The following is a 19422-nucleotide window of genomic DNA, read 5'->3' as shown; positions in this document are numbered from 1 at the left end:
TGTATGACACTCGGCCCTCTGGGCCTCGGTTAAAAAGTCAATTTTTACAGTGATTGCATAGCCTTTCTTTATATGAGAAAGGCAAAACGAGACTTTCGAGTTTTCATTGTTTATAACAAATAAGTAATTAACAAATTCACATAATTGTTGTGCTAGTTGTACTCTTTACATCCCTTAGAGTTGATTAAAAGAAAAAATTCGTATTTATGGGTCAACGCCAACTAGAAATCCAATAAAAACTTAGGAAAAGTAGGTGGGACATATACGAAACACTGCGTCGCGAAGGGTTAATACGTTTTGTCGGAAAACCATGTTTAAATAATACCTACCACAGCTCGTTTCGTTTCGCTGAATCGTACGCCGCTTTGCTATCCACAACAGGACCATTCTTAAATAATTTCCTAATCTTTCGTTGCTATGGAAATCAGCCTGCAAATTTTGCCAGGTTCTATACTTTTTGCAGCTGTGGAAATTAGCCTGCAAATATTGCCAGGTTCCATAATTTCCAAAACTATGGAAATCAGCCGTGCAAATATTGCCAGGTTCCACAATTTTCATCATTTCTTTTTGATATGTGTTATGGGGGTCAGCCTGCAAAGTTGAATTCGTCAGGTCCCACAATATCTTTCCTTTCACGGTAAACCTTTGGATTTGGAACTTTATACTCAATAATACCAACCATCGGCCAAGCCATCTTTTCTCAGCTCCACTATTTTATCCTCGTCGGCAAATGTAGGGATACGGAAACACGTCTTCTCTGGTTCGGTGTGATTAGGTTTTATTATGTCAATCACATCTCAATACATTTCATAGTCTACTATATTACTACAATATGTCATGTGTTTGTTCTGGCGTCCAAAAGGAGCTCACCCACATTTTGCATTTTTTAAAGGAAATGGAAAAAACTTCCTCATTTCCAAATTAACATTGTTTTTATTGTAAAAATATATTATTTTATTAGTAGTTCATTGATCCATGTTGTCTAGAAAAAATAAGATCATTACATGTACTACTTTTCAATTCACGAGCATTTTTCGTAATTCGAGGGACTAACCCCAAGGGTACTTAGAGTCCAAAAGAGGCTAACCAACAATTCACACATTCTTTCCTTATCTTTCGTTTTAGAGTTATGGTATCTTTGGCAAAGTTGTTGTGTGATATCTAGAGTTTCGTTTGATCATTTCATATTAGTTCGGAATTCTGCCGCTAGGCCGCGCATTTTTGAAAACATAACCTGTCAGTAAAAATTTTAACTAAAATCTTCTCTATCTCAAAACGTACCGGACCTACAAAGCTTGCATCTTCAGAAGAAATGTTTAAAATGATTCTGTCTCGATGGCTTTTCCGTTTTTCATCTCTCGAATAGTTTTTCGCACTTCATCTGATCTGGGCAGGCTTTGCATTTATCACTCATATGAGTAAATGAGTCCGGATAATTTACCACTACGACAGTAAAAATTTACATTTCCACACGAAAAGTTGACACTCACACAACTTCTCCCGATAAATAAAACCGCCGGAGAATAAGCGAATGAGTTTATCATGGTATCTATTCTTTTTGTGCTCGCTGCCTTGCTGGCGCTAATCCAAAACACGACAAAACAAGTCTAACGTACTTCTTTGTCGGTTTTCTTTGAAATGAAGTGTATATTTTGGCACTTTTACTAATTTCCACGAAAATAAAATAAATCTGAAAAATTTTGTCGAAAAAATATTCTTCGCAATTTGTGTAGACGGAGAATTTTGCGACTCATCTTATCCCGGAAAAGCTGGACATCGGATAAACTGCTTCTCGCGTGAGTGAATGAGAATTACAATGCCTGGATGTGTACATCATCTACAATACGGCACCGCAAAAAAATTCATCCTCCTTCATATGATGACATATGTTAAAAAAAACTTCAATGTCAAATTTCACATCAATTGAACAATTTTAGACCCCCGACAACTGCGATTGAAGTTTCTGAGTTTGCACTATGGGAAAATAAGAGGAAAAATATACTAAATAAATGCTATAACTTTTAAAGTAGCATTCGGAAAATTACAGCTTATGCCTTTTTTAAAGGAAGTTTGTATGTAGTATTTGAATGGAAATATGTCCGTTTATTGAGAACTACGGAAAATTGGGGTTTTGTGACATTTCGTCCCCAACTATTTTTAACATTTTTGCCTTTCTCAATAGAAAAGATATGCCATCACTCTAAAGATCGGCTACTTAACCGGGGCCCGGAGGACCGAGTCTCATATACCATTCGACTCAGTTCTTCGAATGTCTGTATGTATTAGGGTGGGGCAAAATAGTCGTTTTTGCAGCACAACTTTTTTGGTTCCATTTGGGGTCCCAAAATACTGCAAAATTTGAGATGGATTGGTTTTGACCTGGCGTAGTACATTGCGTTTGAAATTTGAATGGAAATTAGTATGGGAAAACCTACATTTTTGCATTTTCAATTCTCCAGACTACAATTTTTGCTGCAGTATGCAACTAGTTTTTTTCCATACGTTTATTTGACACGGCATTTGCAAAAGCTTTTTACGCCAGTTTCCTTTTTGCCTTTCTCATATAAAGAAAGACTATGCAATCACTGTAAAAATCAACTTCTTAACCGAGGCCCGGAGGGCCGAGTGTCATACACCATTCGATTCAGTTCGTCGAGATCGGCAAATGTCTGTGTGTGTATGTATGTGTGTGTGTATGTGTGTGTGTATGTGTGTGTGTCATTTAAACTCACACAATTTTCTCAGAGATGGCTGAACCGATTTTCGCAAACTTAGTTTCATCTGAAAGGTATAACGCTCCCATAAGCTGCTATTGAATTTTTAGTTGATCCGACTTCCGGTTCCGGAGTTACGGGTTGAAGAGTGCAGTCACACAGCAAATTCCCATATAAACTGGTACCACCATATTGTTCAAATGATGTAAAACATATTAAAATTGATGTAACATTACTCTAGTTTGCGGGTCTGGATCACTAATGATCAATCAAAGCAGCTTTGACCGCATTGGCCACCTATGACGGTTCATGACGCCCCCGGGGAACCCGCCAAATTCCTAAGCTAATATCACACCCATTCCACAACGAATTCTCTACCGATTTTCACAAACTTGATTTCAAATGAAAGATACAGTAATGCCATTGACTGCTGCTGAATTTCATTCGGTTCTGACTCTTGCTTCCGGAGTTACAGGGGTGTTAGTAAGGATACACTGGAATTTCCCATATAAATCGGTACAATCGTAATACCTCAGAGGCTAAAATGGTCACCAAATTACTTCTAATCGCAGATCTAGATCACTGATTGCCAATCAAACATTCTTTGAATGTATTGTCCACGATCGACGATTCCGGAAGTCCGGAATTCCGGGCATATTCCACAATTAAAGTCACATCGGTTCATCGGTGATGACTGAACCGATTTTCTCAAACCAAGTCTCAAATGGAAGGCAAAGTATGCAGTTGAGTATTGCGTCGCCACCCCTCCCCCCCCCCCCCGCCTTGCCCTTACACTTCCCTCCTTCATCACTCCCCTCCCTTTGGACCACCCTCACGCCCGCATTTCCTTCATCCACCCCGTATACCAAAATAAAATGAAGGATTTCTGACGCATCCTCCATTCCCAATCTACTAACCCCCCATTCCCTACACGTTCAAAGCCATTCCACCAACCTTTCCAAATTATAATCACATGAAGATAACATTGAACTCATGCTTATTAAGCTAATTAAATATTATTCTTTTGCCTTTCTCATATAGAAAGGTTATGCAATTGCTCCAAAAACCGACTTTCTAACCGAGGCCCGGAGGGCCGAGTCTCATATAACATTCGACTCAGTTCGCCGAGATCGCAAAATATCTGTGTGTATGTGTGTATGTGTGTATGTGTGTATGTATGTATGTATGTATGTATGTATGTATGTATGTATGTATGTATGTATGTATGTATGTATGTATGTATGTATGTATGTATGTATGTATGTATGTATCGATGTACGTGTGTGTATGTGCGGATTTGTTAACAAAATGTCCACATCGGTTACTCGGAGATGGCTGAACCGATTTTTACAAACTAAGATTCAAATGAAAGGTATAATATTCCCATACGTTGCTATTGAATTTCATTTTCAACCGACATCTTGTTCCGGATTACGAGTTGAAGAGTATGGTTACAAAACAAAATTTGTTGATTTGTCCACATCGGTTTCTCGGAATTTTCTGATCCGATTTTGACAAACTTGATTTTAAATGAAAGGTCCATCAGCTGCTGTGGAAATTTGTGTAGATCCGAGTTCTGGTTCCTGAATTACAGGGTGATACGTACGATCACGCAGCAAATCCCGATTCTAACGAATTTTGCGATGAATGTAAAAAGGTGAATTTTTTTCCAAAATGTAAATACAACTGTTGAATTTGTAGATCTAGGTCCCCAACAGTTATTCAAAGTCTCTTTGGCCACACTGGCCACCATCGACGGATACGGAAGCATCCAAATTCAGAATAACGGTTATATTGGTTTCTCGAAAATGGCTAGACCGATTTGATTAACTTAGTCTCAAATGAAAGGTGTTGCGTCCCCGGAAACTGATATTAAATTCCATCTCCATCCGACTTCCGGCTCCGGAGTTACGGGTTGTGGAGTGCGATCACATAGAAAACTCCGATTCAAACCGATACCGCGATGAATGCAAATACGTGCTCTTATGTATACTTACCAAGTGTAATAAGAATGAAAGACATTTTTATAATGTTATATTGTACGAACCAGCTATTAAATCATAGTTTGGAGAAATGAGAAAGGCACAATTGCACCTCTAGGTGGATTAAAACAGGTTTTTACATATCACGTTACAAAAATTGTTAAGACTAATTTTACCTATACTAGTAATTTGTCTAAAACTAACACTGAAATCACTTTATTGTTTGCTTTTTTCCTTACATTGTTATATTTCATAATGATCTAGTATTTTCGGGTGTATTTATTTACTTTTGTTCTGTTATTGTCTAAATTTAAAAACTGAATATTCTAGGACACTTTAATTGGTGAATGATTAGCCTTGGATGAGAGTATGAGGAGATGAATTTAATTAAATTTTGACAGACGCTGTTTTTAGAAAATGATAGATGAGTTCCATGTATAGAGGATCGCGACACGCCAGGATGTCTCTAACAGGAACATGGATTGGTCTTCCTCGGACTTGTAAAGAATCTACTAATTGTGATCTGGCTTCACGATATTCAGTGCAGGACCAAACAACATGCTCAATGTCATGGTAACCCTCTCCACAAGCACAATGATTACCCTCAGCGAGCCCAATACGACGGAGATGCGCATCTAAAGTATAATGATTGGACATGAGCCTTGACATCACACGGATGAAGTCCCGACTTACATCCAATCCTTTGAACCATGCCTTCGTTGATACTTTAGGGATAATTGAGTGTAGCCATCGTCCCATATCTCCATTGTCCCAAGATGTTTGCCAACTAGCAAGTGTCCTCTGTCGAGAAGCGCTATACAATTCATTGTAAGCGATGAGTCTTTCATATATTTCACCATCTAGTGCACCAATCTTGGCTAAATTATCAGCTTTCTCATTTCCCGCAATAGAGCAATGGGCGGGGAGCCACACTAGGGTAAATTTATAACATTTTCTTGTTAGGTTACTCAGAGATTCTCGTATCTTCCCCAAAAAGAATGGATCTTGATTATCAATCCTCTTTGAGCGTAGAGCTGCAATTGTGCTGAGACTATCAGTGAGGATAAAGTAATGGTTCGGGGGTAAAGTATTAATTATTTGCAAACTATAGTGAACTGCTGCTAGTTCCGCTATATAAACAGAGGCGGGTTCTGCAAGTTTGAGAGAAATTGAAAAATTATTGTTGAAAATACCGAAACCAGTGGCCTCACTGATTCGTGACCCATCAGTGTAAAACATTTTAAGGCAGTCTATGTGTTGATATTTACTTGTGAATATTTTAGGGATCTCCCGCGAGCGTAGATGATCCGGAATTCCACGAATCTCTGCTTGCATGGACGTGTCGAAGAATAAAGTGGATTCAGGAGTATCTAGTATATTGACGTATGTGGGAACATACCTAGCAGGCGTTATTTCTTGTGACACGTGATTGAAATACACTGTCATGAATCTGGTTTGGGGTTGAAGCTCAACAAGTCTTTCAAAATTTTCAATTACCAGTGGGTTCATAACCTCACATCGAATAAGTAAACGAGAGGAGAGATCCCAGAATCGGTCTTTTAAAGGAAGAACTCCCGCTAGTACTTCAAGACTCATCGTATGGGTCGACTGCATGCAACCTAGGGCTGTTCGTAAACAACGATACTGTATCCGTTCCAGTTTAATAATGTGAGTGTTCGCAGCTGAACGGAAACAGATGCACCCATATTCCATTACGGAAAGTATTGTTGTTTGATACAATCTTATCATGTCACTTGGATGAGAACCCCACCATGATCCAGTTATTGTTCGCAGAAAATTTATCCTTTGTTGGCATTTCGTTATTAGATACCTAATGTGGCCTCCCCATGTGCCTTTAGAATCGAACCAAATTCCAAGGTATTTAAAAGTCAGGACTTGGGCTATCGTTCTACCAACCAACTGAAGCTGAAGCTGAGCCGGATCACGCTTCCTTGAGAAAACGACCAACTCTGTTTTCTCCGTAGAAAAATCAATGCCCAGTTTTAAAGCCCAAATTGATAAATTATCCAAGCTATCTTGCAATGGTTGTTGTAAATTTATAGTTTTTGGTCCTGTGGCAGAAACCACCCCATCATCTGCAAGTTGTCTTAGAGTGCATGGGCTGACAATACAATTATCAATGTCATTCACGTAAAAATTATAGAGAAGGGGGCTTAGACAAGAGCCTTGTGGGAGGCCCATGTAACTTATTCTGTCGCCAACTCGCCAGATGAAAAATGCATGTGCTTTTCTGACAATAAATTGTATAAATAATTATTTAATATCGGTGAAAGACCACATTGATGTAGCTTCTACGAGAGAACATCAATGGCGACTGAGTCGAATGCTCCTTTTATGTCTAAGAACACAGACGCCATTTGTTCTTTTTTTGCGTAAGCGAGTTGGATTTCTGACGAAAGTAGCGCCAGGCAATCATTCGTTCCCTTTCCTCTCCGAAAACCAAACTGGGTATCTGAGAGCAAGCCGTTCACATCAACCCAATTGTCGAGACGTCGTAGGATAATTTTTTCCAACAATTTTCTGATGCAGGATAGCATTGCAATCGGTCGATACGAGTTATGATCGGAGGCTGGTTTTCCCGGTTTTGGAATGGCGATAACTCTCACTTGTCTCCAGTCACACGGGACAATATTCTGCTCAAGAAACTTGTTGAATAAATTCAACAAGCGTCTTTTTGCTAGGTCAGGCAGATTCTTCACCAAGTTGAATTTAATTCTGTCTAGTCCCGGAGCATTATTGTTGCATGGGAGGAGTGCAATTGAAAATTCCATCATTGTCAAAGGCGAATCTATGAAATCGTTACTTGTGGGAGCATCGCGAATGATTTTCTGCACAGGAGCAGAATCTGGACAAATTTTCTTGGCAAAATTAAATATACAACGATTCGAAAAATCTTCGCTTTCATTAGTCACGTTTCGATTCCTCATTCTTCTGGCTGTGTTCCAAAGAGTACTCATTGATGTTTCTCTTGACAAGCCATCAACGAAGCGTCTCCAATAACTAGACTTTTTGGCACGACGTATACTGTCAAATTTGTTTTGCAAAATGAAATAATTTTCAAAGTTCTCACGTATACCCCCTTTCTGTTTCATAATTTCTTTGTAGGCAACTTGTTTAGCTTCATATGCATCAGAGCACTCTTTGTCCCACCAAGGATTAGGGGGCCGTCTATTTATTGTCATTCCAGGATTGCATTTCGTTTGGGCTTGTTCTGCTGCTTCAATAATTAAGCCCGCTAGGAATTCATATTCTTCGGTAGGGGGTAGCTCTTCTGTCGAAGCAAGAAAAGTGGAAATTAATGTTTCGTATGTTTTCCAATCAATATTTCGTGTTAAGTCATAAGGAACATTGATTGAATTCGGCTGCGGATTGGCAAATGATCGCTACCGTGAGGATCAGGTACAACCTTCCACGTGCAATCTAACCGAAGTGATGTCGAGCACAGAGATAGATCTAATGCACTTGGACGTGCAGGAGGTCTGGGGATGCGTGTTGTTTCGCCAGTATTTAAAACTGTCATATTAAATTCGTCACAAACATTGTATATCAAAGAGGATCGATTATCATTGTAGAGGGCACCCCACAATACTCCGTGCGAGTTGAAGTCTCCCAGTATCAGACGCGGAGCAGCCATGGATTCCACTACCTCAAAAATTTGACGTTGTCCAATTTGAACTTTGGGAGGTATATATATAGAAGCGATAGACATGTCTTTGCCTTTAATATTCGTTTGGACTGCTACAGCCTCAATGCCAACAATCATGGGGATGGTAATTCTATAGAAAGAATAGCACTTTTTAATTCCTAGAAGCACTCCTCCATACGGGGTGTCTCGGTCTAGGCGAATAATGTTGAAATCATTTAAGTTGAAATTAATGTTTGAGGTAAGCCATGTTTCACATAGAGCAAAAGCATCGCATTTTAAATTATGCAGTAAAATTTTTAAGGAATCAATTTTTGGTATGATACTTCTGCAATTCCACTGTAAAACAGTGATGGAGTCTTTCACCTTAGGAGTTGAATTAACCATTGAAGGATATAATTGCTGCAAGGATGGGCCATTGAGCAATCAGCTGCTCTAAAAATGTTCTAATTGTTGGGAGGAAAGCTGAGAGTATACTCTTTAGTGGTTCAGAAATATTGAATGCTTTAAAAATCCAATCAACAATTTCAGAAAATTTCAATAATCCTACCCCCGGTTGAGGCTCAGAGGAAGTCGAAATTTTATTATTTCCAGTAATGGTGTTCTGTTTGGATTGTACGTTCCCAAAACCGGGCGGAATTGATTTCGGTTTTGAATCGGAATTTTTCGGTTTTGGGCGCAGTTTATCTATTGGTGGAGAAATTTTAAGGCCCTTGCTTGGCAGCTTGGGAAAAGAAGACTGTTTTCTTTTTCTGGAATTTCCGGGTAAAACAAATGATGTACCTTCGCACGCTCCGTCGGAGTCAGACTGTTCCGAAAATAGAGACGTGTAAGTGTTTTCTAAGAAGATGGGTTTAGGGGTAGCATTTTTCAACATTTCTGCATAGGAGCGCTTAGACTTCTCCTTCAAGGATCGTTTAATTTTATCCTCGCGCAATTTATAAATGGGGCATGCAGGGAGCTCATGCGAGTTTTCTCCGCACATTAAACATTTTTCTGAATTTTCATTGCATGTATCCTCTTGATGAGAACCCCCACATTTGCCACACCGTGCCTTATTGGAACAGTAAGTGGCTGTGTGGCCAAGCTGTTTACAATTAAGGCAATTCATTACACGAGGGATAAAAAGGCGAACAGGGAGACGAATCTTATCGATAATGACATAGTTGGGCAGCGCAGACCCAGCGAAAGTCACTCGAAACGAGTCAGACAGTCGATAAACTTTTTTATCTCCTGCGTGTGATACTGAATGCAATTGCTTGCATTCAAGTATCTTTACGTCTTTAAGTATGGTGTCTTTGAAACGACCAACCCCATGCTTAATTATGTCATCAACAGTCAAACTCGATTCTGTGATGACCCCATCAATTTCAATTTCCTTTGAAGGAATATACGCTCTATACTCACGCGTAAAAAGCTCGCAAGAAGCAATTGCATTGGCTTGTTTGAGACTACCAACGACAATGCGTATTTTATCTTTATTAACTTTGACGATCTCTTTTACATTCGAGAATCGCAAAGTCAAATCTTTCGAAATTTGAATGATATTTAGCGCCTTTACTTTACGCCTAATAAATACAATCCATGGTCCCGTTGACGACTCTGGGTAAATTTTAATTCTAATCGGGTTTACATTTTCAGCAGAAGGCTTAGGGGGAGGGTCTGTTACTCGTTCTTCCATTTCATCTCCATTTTACCTAGCAAGAAAAACTATCACAAAAAGGAATGAAAAATATACCTGTTATACCGGTAGAACACACCTCATGTGTTACTTTGTAAAATCGGTGGCCGTTGTTTGACAATGTGACACTTGCTGTTCTTTTTCGTCGCGTTGCTTCTTCAGTAGAGAAATAGGCCTACCTGCAACACTTCAAAACTCTCTCCGGTTAAGCTGCTCGTCGGTATCACCACCACAAGCGCGCTCTCTCCGTTTCCACCACCGCGGTAGACAGATGTGGCTACCTGTGGCTTGCTGCGAAAATCCCACTGTCGATGCGGCACTTTTCGGTGCCACTTGTTTTCCTTATTCGTCGTTCCACTTCTGCGGTAGACAAATAGAGCAAATGGGTCTACCTGTGACGCTTCCCCTCTCGTCGATTAGAATTGCCCGACGACACCAATACAATATATTTTTTCTGTGTGTACAGGCACGATCACTGTCGATTTCTGCCACCGCGGTAGGCAAATTCGTCTACCCGCGGTTTGCTGTCAAAACACCACTTGTCGAGGATGCCGTTGACCACGCCTCCGACGTATCAACTGTCGACTCACACTTAACAAACTGGTCTCTCTATCCCACAAAAACGCATATAGCGTCTCGCACTCCGTCACTCTCCCTAGAACAAAACCTTCCACCTGGAGGCACAACCGTCTCGGCCGATTGCAAAAACTGTTATGTTGTATGCAACTAGTTAGATAAAAATATAGTACAGGATATGCTGAACAACTTTGCCGAAGAATGTATGGTGTTAGAAAGTCTCTAAAATAAATTATAGCTGTTCAAAGTTCGATAGTTCGAATTAAATGCTACAAATCATTTTTTTGCCAACACTGATATTTCATAAAGCATACCAAACAAAGTTTGAAATAAATCGTTTAAGTAGTTTTTGAAAAGCAGTTAACACCACAAATTGTATTTTTCCAGTGACGTTCTACAAAAAGCTCTGTCACCGAGTCGCTTGTCGATATTTTTGCCTAGAAAAATTACAGAATGTTATTGAAATGATACAATGTAATCTACAAAAGTTTTAATCAATTCACTTCACTCAAATTCCTAAAAAATCGAGAAAAGGGTGTTTTTTGCCACGTGCAACCCTTCCCCCTTAAGACTCATGGTGATGCAAGTTGTGTCGCTCTCATCGGAAGCAGTCTGCGCTATCGTTAGAATGAATGGGGAACGTACCATTTGAGCCAACATATTCATACAATTTTTTCCGATTTGGGTTAGCATAGGAACCATGGAAGGAAGTAAACTTATACCTGATGTAGATTAATTGAATTCCATATAGAAGTTATGGACAAAGAAATGAACCGTGGAAGCCTTTTCCGGATAAGTTAAACGAACAATTTTTAATATTTACTTTCATAAATGCATCAAAGGCAATACCAGTTTAAAAAAAAATATTACTCGGCGATTTCTGTAGCAGACGGTGTTGCTGGAAAATCAGCAATAGCAGTTTCCGGATCCCCAACAGCTACAGGTGGCACATCTTCAATGTTGGGCTCAGTTGTATCAAAATTGTCGTTGACAACTGGAGGCTCCAGTTCATGTTCTGGCTCAGTTTGGATTGTAACTGATGGAATCCGTTGCTGAGGCACGAAGTCTTGCATTATCGCTTTTCCGCCATTCTGACCTGTCTCAGCCTTCTCTCCACTTCCCATCTTCGCTACCTTCTCGGGCGTCGGTGGTCTGACAGTCTCAACAGGCTCGGGCAGCTTCTTACCACTACGTGCGATCTGATCACTCATCTTACACGGCCGCAGAGGAGGATGTAGTCTTAACTGAGGCGGAAGCGCATCATCCGGATAGAGTTTATCACTGAAGTAGACACGCTTGACGCGAACATTAGCATGAATCTGAATCCGAACCGTTTCGATGTAGTTCGTACCGTAGGCTCGTCGGGTGAAATCGGCCAAATTGAACTGTATTTGATTCCAACCGGGGGTCAGAGCAAGCGGCATTACAGTGCAAAAATTGTCCACCCGAGTTGCGCTTTGGTAGTTAGAGGCACGAAAGCGACGCAACAACTTGCGATCGTCCAAAATCTACGAACGTAACATGAATTAATGTTGAATAATTTGAAATCACCACTGTAAAGTTACCTGTATTTCAAAAGAAAAGAATTTCTTCAAGTTTTTCACTAACAATACTAAAAATGGCAGTTTTATGCCTAACGAAGGACACGGGCATTTTGGAGCTACCATGTAGGTGGTAGCCACGTTAGAGCCCATTAGCTCGAACGACATCAGCTTGAGTTCTTCATCCGTTACGCGTTTAGCATGGCCGTTCTTGGTCTTAATATCCCATATTGCCAACGGTTTGCTTCCACTGCTCGAGAACACAGTCAAAATTCCCCGCTGATATGTGTTACGGAACATAGTATCATGCGGAGCAGGGTGATGATGAAGAAAACTAGTGACTGTCAATCAGCATCCAAGGTTCCTTGGATGTGATATGATTATAGAAATTAAACATCTATTCCAAATGTGTTTCTTTCGTGCTGAACAGTACTATTCATAAAACTACAGAGAAGAGCCTTCAACCAAAACTCGGCCGTAATACTTCTACGGTAAAAAGAAAAAATACTGCAAGACGTTTAACTAAAGTGACCAGACGTCCCGGATTAAGCGGGACAGTCCCGGATTTCAAGGTCCCGCATAGTAAAACGTCCCGGAAAGTGTCCCGAATTTATCAAAATGATTATTTTTGTTCCAAAATACCCATATTGTATATTCATATTGTTTAAATAACTCATAAAACTTTCGAGTCGTGCTGCCAAATCTCCCAATTACGTGGGGAATGTGCAAAATGAGCCAATTTATCCTGATTGTCACAGTAGTGCCCTTTTCGACTTCTAATATGACCCAGGTCATGAATCCTTACGAAAAGTTTCTCAATCTTACATAAGTTGTGCAAATATTTGGGAAATGGAAGGCTCTTGAGCGCGTCCCGCATTCATCTTGAAAACATATCCCAACAAACAACTTAGCTGGATAATAGCTTAAACAGTTCTTGTTCAGCTTATTCTCTCGGATTAAAAGCTTGTTCAGCTTTCGTTGTTTGTTGGGTATGGTCAATTTACGTTTAACCCTTTATAAGGCCCAGAGTTTGGCGCTATTAATAGATGTTATATCAATAGTAACATGGTGTTTTCACTTAGTTTAGAATATATTTATTTCGTAGTAAAATAATGCTTTGAAAATATTTTTGGTACCGCCCGTACCGCCGTTAGAAAACGTAATGTTTGATGAATTTCCAACGAGATTGGTGGAAATATAAAGACAAATCGAGCTGGATCGGAAATTCAGAAAGAAATTAAGGTGTGTTACTGGTTATTACCTGATTAACCCCTGGATTCTGAAAATAAGTTGAAAAATGAGACCACAGATTACAGACGTTCATTTATTCATTTAATTTTTTTCTTTGTAATTTTTACCACTCATAAACTAAATTTTCGGATTAAAAATAGTTGTTTTTTACAAATTTGCATCACCAACTTATACGACCTAGAGTATTTTTTTCAAAATCGAGCTAATTTTATTATTCAAAAGGAAACCGCCGTATTTTTTCAAAAAACTCTTCACCAATCTGACACTTTACACTGTATCTCAATAAAAGAGTTGCCAGACTCCTAACAAGTAGATTTCATAAGACTGGAACACTTCTCACTTCATATTTCTGCGTTATGAACGAAATGAAAAGGTGGCAATATAGTGGCCACTGCCTTAATAATAATAATAATAATGCTAAAAAGTGTCCCAATAAAAAAAATTCCCAAACCAACACATTCAAATCTTCTCTGCGTCGTACTCATGTTTCATCAATTCTTATTCAATAAATATTACGGCGTCGGATTGTCTAGAAATGTGTAGTATTTCGCTTGTCATTGTATCTTCGTCGACAACAGCCATTAGTTGCTAGTTATCAATCCGACTCTAATGATGGTTGATCGACGATTAATTGAATCTTTTGTATCGATTTTATTTGCTATTTCGGCAAATTTGAGAGTAAACGAAAGCAATGATATTGAAAGACGGATAGGTATTCTAGAATGAATCAGTCATAAACTTAGAACAGAAAACAAGGACAAGGCAGGCTCATATGGAAGTATGGAGAATCCTTTACCTTCTGCTGGTGGGAGTTGTGCGTTCCACCCAAGTCTACCGCATAGTCAACTCATAATCATATTTTACCGCCGACACCAGCAAAGAATTCTTCGCAAATCCCCTCCTATAACGACCATGCGATCATTCTTTCTTCTTCTGCTAGCATCAAGCCGTGACGTAGGGGAGAGTGTGGATACATGAACCACTTTTTTGGTCATTGCAATAATTCTTAGGCCTTTTGAGACGCAGTATTCTCGATGCATGAATTTGAAAGAACAAATAATTTTTTACCATATATAATACCACTGACAATGAAAAGTAAGGTGTGGTCATAATTATTAGTATTTTACAAATGTATGTCCAATGGTTCATGTAACTCCACGGGTGTACTGATAATATAAATTCGTAAATATAATGAAATCGATCATGCAATGCACGAATTCATTCGTCGTTGCAGAACGAAGTATTTTCGAGCATTTTAAATAGTAGGTTTCGTTCATTTCATGAACAAGAATGGCCACTTGGTGAACGAAAGCATTCGTAAATTTTACACATTAAATGTACACTGCACGAATGTTATCGTTGATAACGACATTATTTTTCGCGAATGAAACGAAATGATTCGTTTATTTCAATAAATGTTTGTGTATATTAAGAACAACTTCGTTGGTCGCACGAATTCATTTCGTTCATCTTAGAAAAGTTTTCGTATTTATTATCCTCTTATTTTTTCATTCGATCTTTAGGGATCGATGTTTGACAACACCGATTTTTTTTAATTACCAAAACAGATCTGGCAAAATCGATTTTATTGTGGTATGAAGAAATGTTTTGATGAACGAAAGTTTTCGTAAATTTTACTTATTTAGTGTACATTGCACGAATGTTGTCGTTGAAAACGACACTATTTTTCGTGAATGAAACGAAATGTTTTGTTAATTTTAATAAACGTCTGTGTATATTACGAACAATCTCGTTGGTCGCACGTATTCATTTCTTTCATCTAAGAAAAGTTTTCGTATTAAATTGCATATTATTTTGACATTCATACAAAACCAACGATCAGTTCATGCTGGCTCAACTGAATCCGAACTGCTCCGGATTCTGGATCAACTGGAAGCGGATAAGTTTAGGAAATCTACCTAAAACCGGCGGACATGGATACTAAATAATCAGACCGAGACCGTCGTGATGATCAACAATTATTCGACATATAGCAACAATGACTCCATATTGAAGCTCTGTTGACGTTGACGGTTTGACGAATGGTGCTCGTAAATATTATAAAGATATTCGTATAAGGCAGCGAACAATTCGTTTGCCGAACGAAGCTGTTTCGTAATAAGCCAACGAAAGTTGTTTCGTGGTTTTCACGAAAAACTCGTAATAAAAAATAAATGTGTTTCAATAGACCTACGAACTATTCATCATATGTACGAAAAATTCATATGTTTTATGAAACATTTCTATACGAAACTAATGCCTGGCGATTTACGAATATATTCTATCAGTGTGAGGATAATTGAACCAGCCCAGAAGGGAAGTTGAACCGTTCGTGACAGCGGGTACGGTCAATTGACAGGTATGCTTGAAAGAATTCTTTAAAAAGCGTCTACTACCACTTCTTACGATGCCCCTATGCTTTTCTGGCCGGATTTGGACCCGTTTCATTGCTCGAAAAATGTTGTGTAGTGGTGCAAGGCTAAGGTGATCATGTTCATGCCAAGGGAACCTAGCTCTCCAAACGCACCGAAATAGTGACCATTTAAAAAATAAAGGGCCATCCTTAGCCGACACTCCAGAAGCATCCTGAGGAAGTGAAATCGGAAGCAGGAATAAGAAAAAATGTATTTCCACCACTATATCATACAAACAATAACTTTGTATACGTCTTTATGAAAAGTGTTAATAGGAATGTGCATTTGTATATGGCTATGTTCGAAGGAATACTGCAAGAGCTTTGTTCATTGCTGACACTCTGCAAGGTCGTATAGATGCCCCAGCTATTTTGGAACAAATCAACACAAATGTCGCACCTCGAACACTACGCAGCGATATTATGTTCAGATTATCATTCCGACGCACAAATTATAGTATGTATGGAGCCATCACTGGTCTGCAACGACTTTTTAACCAGGCAGATTCAGCATTCGATTTCAATGTTTCTCGACAAACTCTGCGTATACGTTTTTCCAGACCATTGAATCAATTAGCTAACAACACTTAACCTTTTTATTCTTTGTTTTTAAATTATTGTATGACCATTGTTTTAGTGTACTTGATTGTTAGAAATTAGATTAGTATTAAGGCCATTGGGGCTTTGATATGCCTGTTGATGTATTAATCAAATAAAAAATAAACAAATATGAAATTGAATGCATCGTTGGTTGGTTGCTTGATAATATGTTTTATTATATTCCCTGAAAGTTTGAAAATGATCGGTTGAATAGAAGAATTTTGACGAGCCGTTTCTTGTGATGAAATTTGATTCCGTACACCCTTTAAGCAATTATATACAAAGTTGAGGGGGGAAAGTGTACTAACTTCGTGATATTTTTAAAGGGTTTTATAGAAACTTTGTTTAAAAAGCGAAAGGTAGTTTGTTGGTAGTACTATCGGAGAAAATAAAAACAAGTTGCAATAAAAAAAATTGCATATTGTCAGAGGTATGTCTCCGATACGAAGCATTTTTTTTTCGCGTTGGCTTGCGGTGAACACTAGAGTGACAGAAAAAAAAATAACCCCTATCGACCCACCCCTGATTCGATTACTAGTCCCACCAGGAGTACTTGCACCAAATTTGAAGCAAATCGGACAAGTCTAGCTACCGGACCAACGTGCCTGAAGTTTGTATGGGATTTTTCCACAATTTACATGGAGAAAACCCACTAGCTCGCCTTTTTGCCGCTAGGTGGCACTGTATGCATCGTATTATCACTGTAAGTGAAAATAAGAAAGATAATTTACTTGTCTACAATTTTGTCGAAGACTGCTAGTCAATCCGGCTTTGCTAAAAGAAGTTATTAAACTTTTGACGAAGTGATGTCTGAGTCAGTTTTCCATGGGGCCTAGCAGTGCATGGTTGTGTATCAGTACTCGATTCCCACGAACTAAACATTTTTGTGAAATAACCGTTAGATTTTGCTCAATAGTATGTTCAGAAGAGTTGTAATAAATAATACGAGCCATGTTTTGGTTACAAAATTTTAGTTCCACATTGTACCGCATAGAGGGCGCTAACACTAACTTTTCAACGGAAAGAGGTAGATATTAGGTGTCTTCTACAAAGTTGTAGAGCAGGTGTTTTTCAATAATTCTTCCGAACATTTCGATATTCTATCTATCTTCTATGAAAAGTTAGTGCTGGCGCCCTCTATTCGGTCTGAATTGGAACTAAAATTTTCTAACCAAAACATGACTCGTATTATTTATTACAACTCTTCTGGACATACCATTGAGCTAAATCTAACGGTTATTTTACAAAAATGTTCAGTTCGTGGGAATCGAGTACTGATACACAACCGTACACTGCTAGGCCCCATGGAAAACTGACTCAGGCATCACTTCGTTAAAAGTTTAATAACTTCTTTTAGTAAAGCCGGATTGACTAGCAGTCTTCGACAAAGTTGTAGACAATTAAATTATCTTTCTTATTTTCACTTACAGTGATAATGCGATACATACAGTGCCACCTAGCGGCAAAAAGACGAGTTAGTGGGTTTTCTCCATGTAAATTGTGGAAAAATCCCATACAAACTTCAGGCACATTGGTCCGGTAGCTAGACTTGTCCGATTTGCTTCAAATTTGGTGCAAGTACTCCTGGTGGGACTAGTAATCGAATCAGGGGTGGGCTGATTGAGTTTCCAAAAATTCATAATTTTTCTGGGCAGTCTAGTGAACACTCTCCCAAATGAACCATCAAAAAAGTAAGAACATTGTTTTTTTTTTCGAGAGTTGTCCTACTGGAGCTGTAGAGCTAGGTTCTCGGAAGGGCTCCTCGTCAGAATCACATACTACAATTTGCAGACGAGACAGGCAATGTCGCCCAATAAAACACTGCAATAGGCCAATTGTAGCGGGCCGTGATTCTGAATGTGATATTCATTGTACGGTTCAGGCATGTGCGGGCGTAGGGACTCGGAATCGCGTGTGTCATCGCGAAGGGCTCGAACATTTGTACGTTAAAGTGCTCGATCGCGTGTGCGTTTGTATGTCGCGTGTGCTAACGTGTAACTTCGCGTGCATAAATTCTATTTCATAACCGTGTGCCTTTCGCATATTCGCGTGTGTTCTAGAATGATCGCGCGCGGACCGTGAATCTGATACTTAATTTTTTGTGTACGGTTCAGATTCCAGAAGGAAGTGGGTTCTTCCATATCATTAGAGTTCCCAATCATGTCGTCGTAGAACGCGTGGTCTAGTGGATATGAGCTTTATTTATTTTTTTTTTTTGATTGGTCCAACTGAATGTATGGACCTAAATTGCTAGAATGAGGTTAAAGATTTCCGGACGTGACCGATTCATGATCGCGCATTTGCGGGTTGGCGTTTGAGATCGCGTTTGTAACTTCGTAAGTACTAAAACGTTCACACAATTGCCGTAGTGTTATCAAGTTTACGCGATCGCGGGCATAGGTGTGCGTAGATGATCGCGAAGGGCTTAAGCGTTCGTATGTTGACGTGTTTGTCGCGTGTGCTTGCGTGTATGTGACTTCGTGTGTATAAATTCGATTTTGAAACCCTGCGGCGATTCATATATTCGCGGACCGTCATTCTGATCTTTAGTTTTCGGTGTACGGATCACATTCTGACAGGGAGAGAGTTACCCCATATCACTAGTTTCCGGTCATGTCGCCATGGAACGTTTTGTCTAGTGGATATGGTAGTTATTTTTCAATTTTATTATTTTTTTAATAATTAACAAGGACCTAGATTGTTTGTACCGAGGATAGATACTTCCGGACGATCCCGATTCATGATGGCGCGAGCGCGGGAGTTTGTAGGTTGACGCTTGAGATCGTGTTGGTAAGTTTACGAGTGCTGAGATTTTCACCTTATCACCGGGGTGTAATCATGTTTGCGAGTTCGTAGGTTGCTTGGAAAATCGCGAGGGGCTCTAACGTTTGTGCGCTGACGTGATTTTGTAACGTGTGTTCTTGAATGGTTGCGCGAACCGTGAGTCTGATATTAAATTTTCAGTGCGCGGTTTGAATTCTGGCAGAGAGTGGGATCGTT

General features: G+C 39.3%; 1 protein-coding gene across 1 annotated transcript; it reads right to left on the bottom strand.

The window, feature by feature from the left end:
- Positions 1-11414: 11414 nt before the first annotated feature.
- On the bottom strand, positions 11415-12517 carry LOC131690363 (cilia- and flagella-associated protein 20-like). Its single transcript, XM_058976075.1, has 2 exons — positions 12183-12517; positions 11415-12125 (listed from the first exon to the last, which is right to left on the bottom strand). The coding sequence occupies exons 1-2, from the start codon at positions 12456-12458 to the stop codon at positions 11484-11486; spliced, it is 918 nt and encodes a 305-aa protein (XP_058832058.1). The 5' UTR covers positions 12459-12517; the 3' UTR covers positions 11415-11483.
- Between the last annotated feature and the right edge of the window lie 6905 nt (positions 12518-19422).

This window comes from Topomyia yanbarensis, chromosome 3 (genome assembly GCF_030247195.1).
Source record: "Topomyia yanbarensis strain Yona2022 chromosome 3, ASM3024719v1, whole genome shotgun sequence".
Lineage (NCBI taxonomy): Eukaryota > Metazoa > Arthropoda > Insecta > Diptera > Culicidae > Topomyia > Topomyia yanbarensis.
The sequence above is the reverse complement of the archived record's forward strand: the minus strand, read 5'-3'. Positions and strand labels throughout refer to the sequence as shown.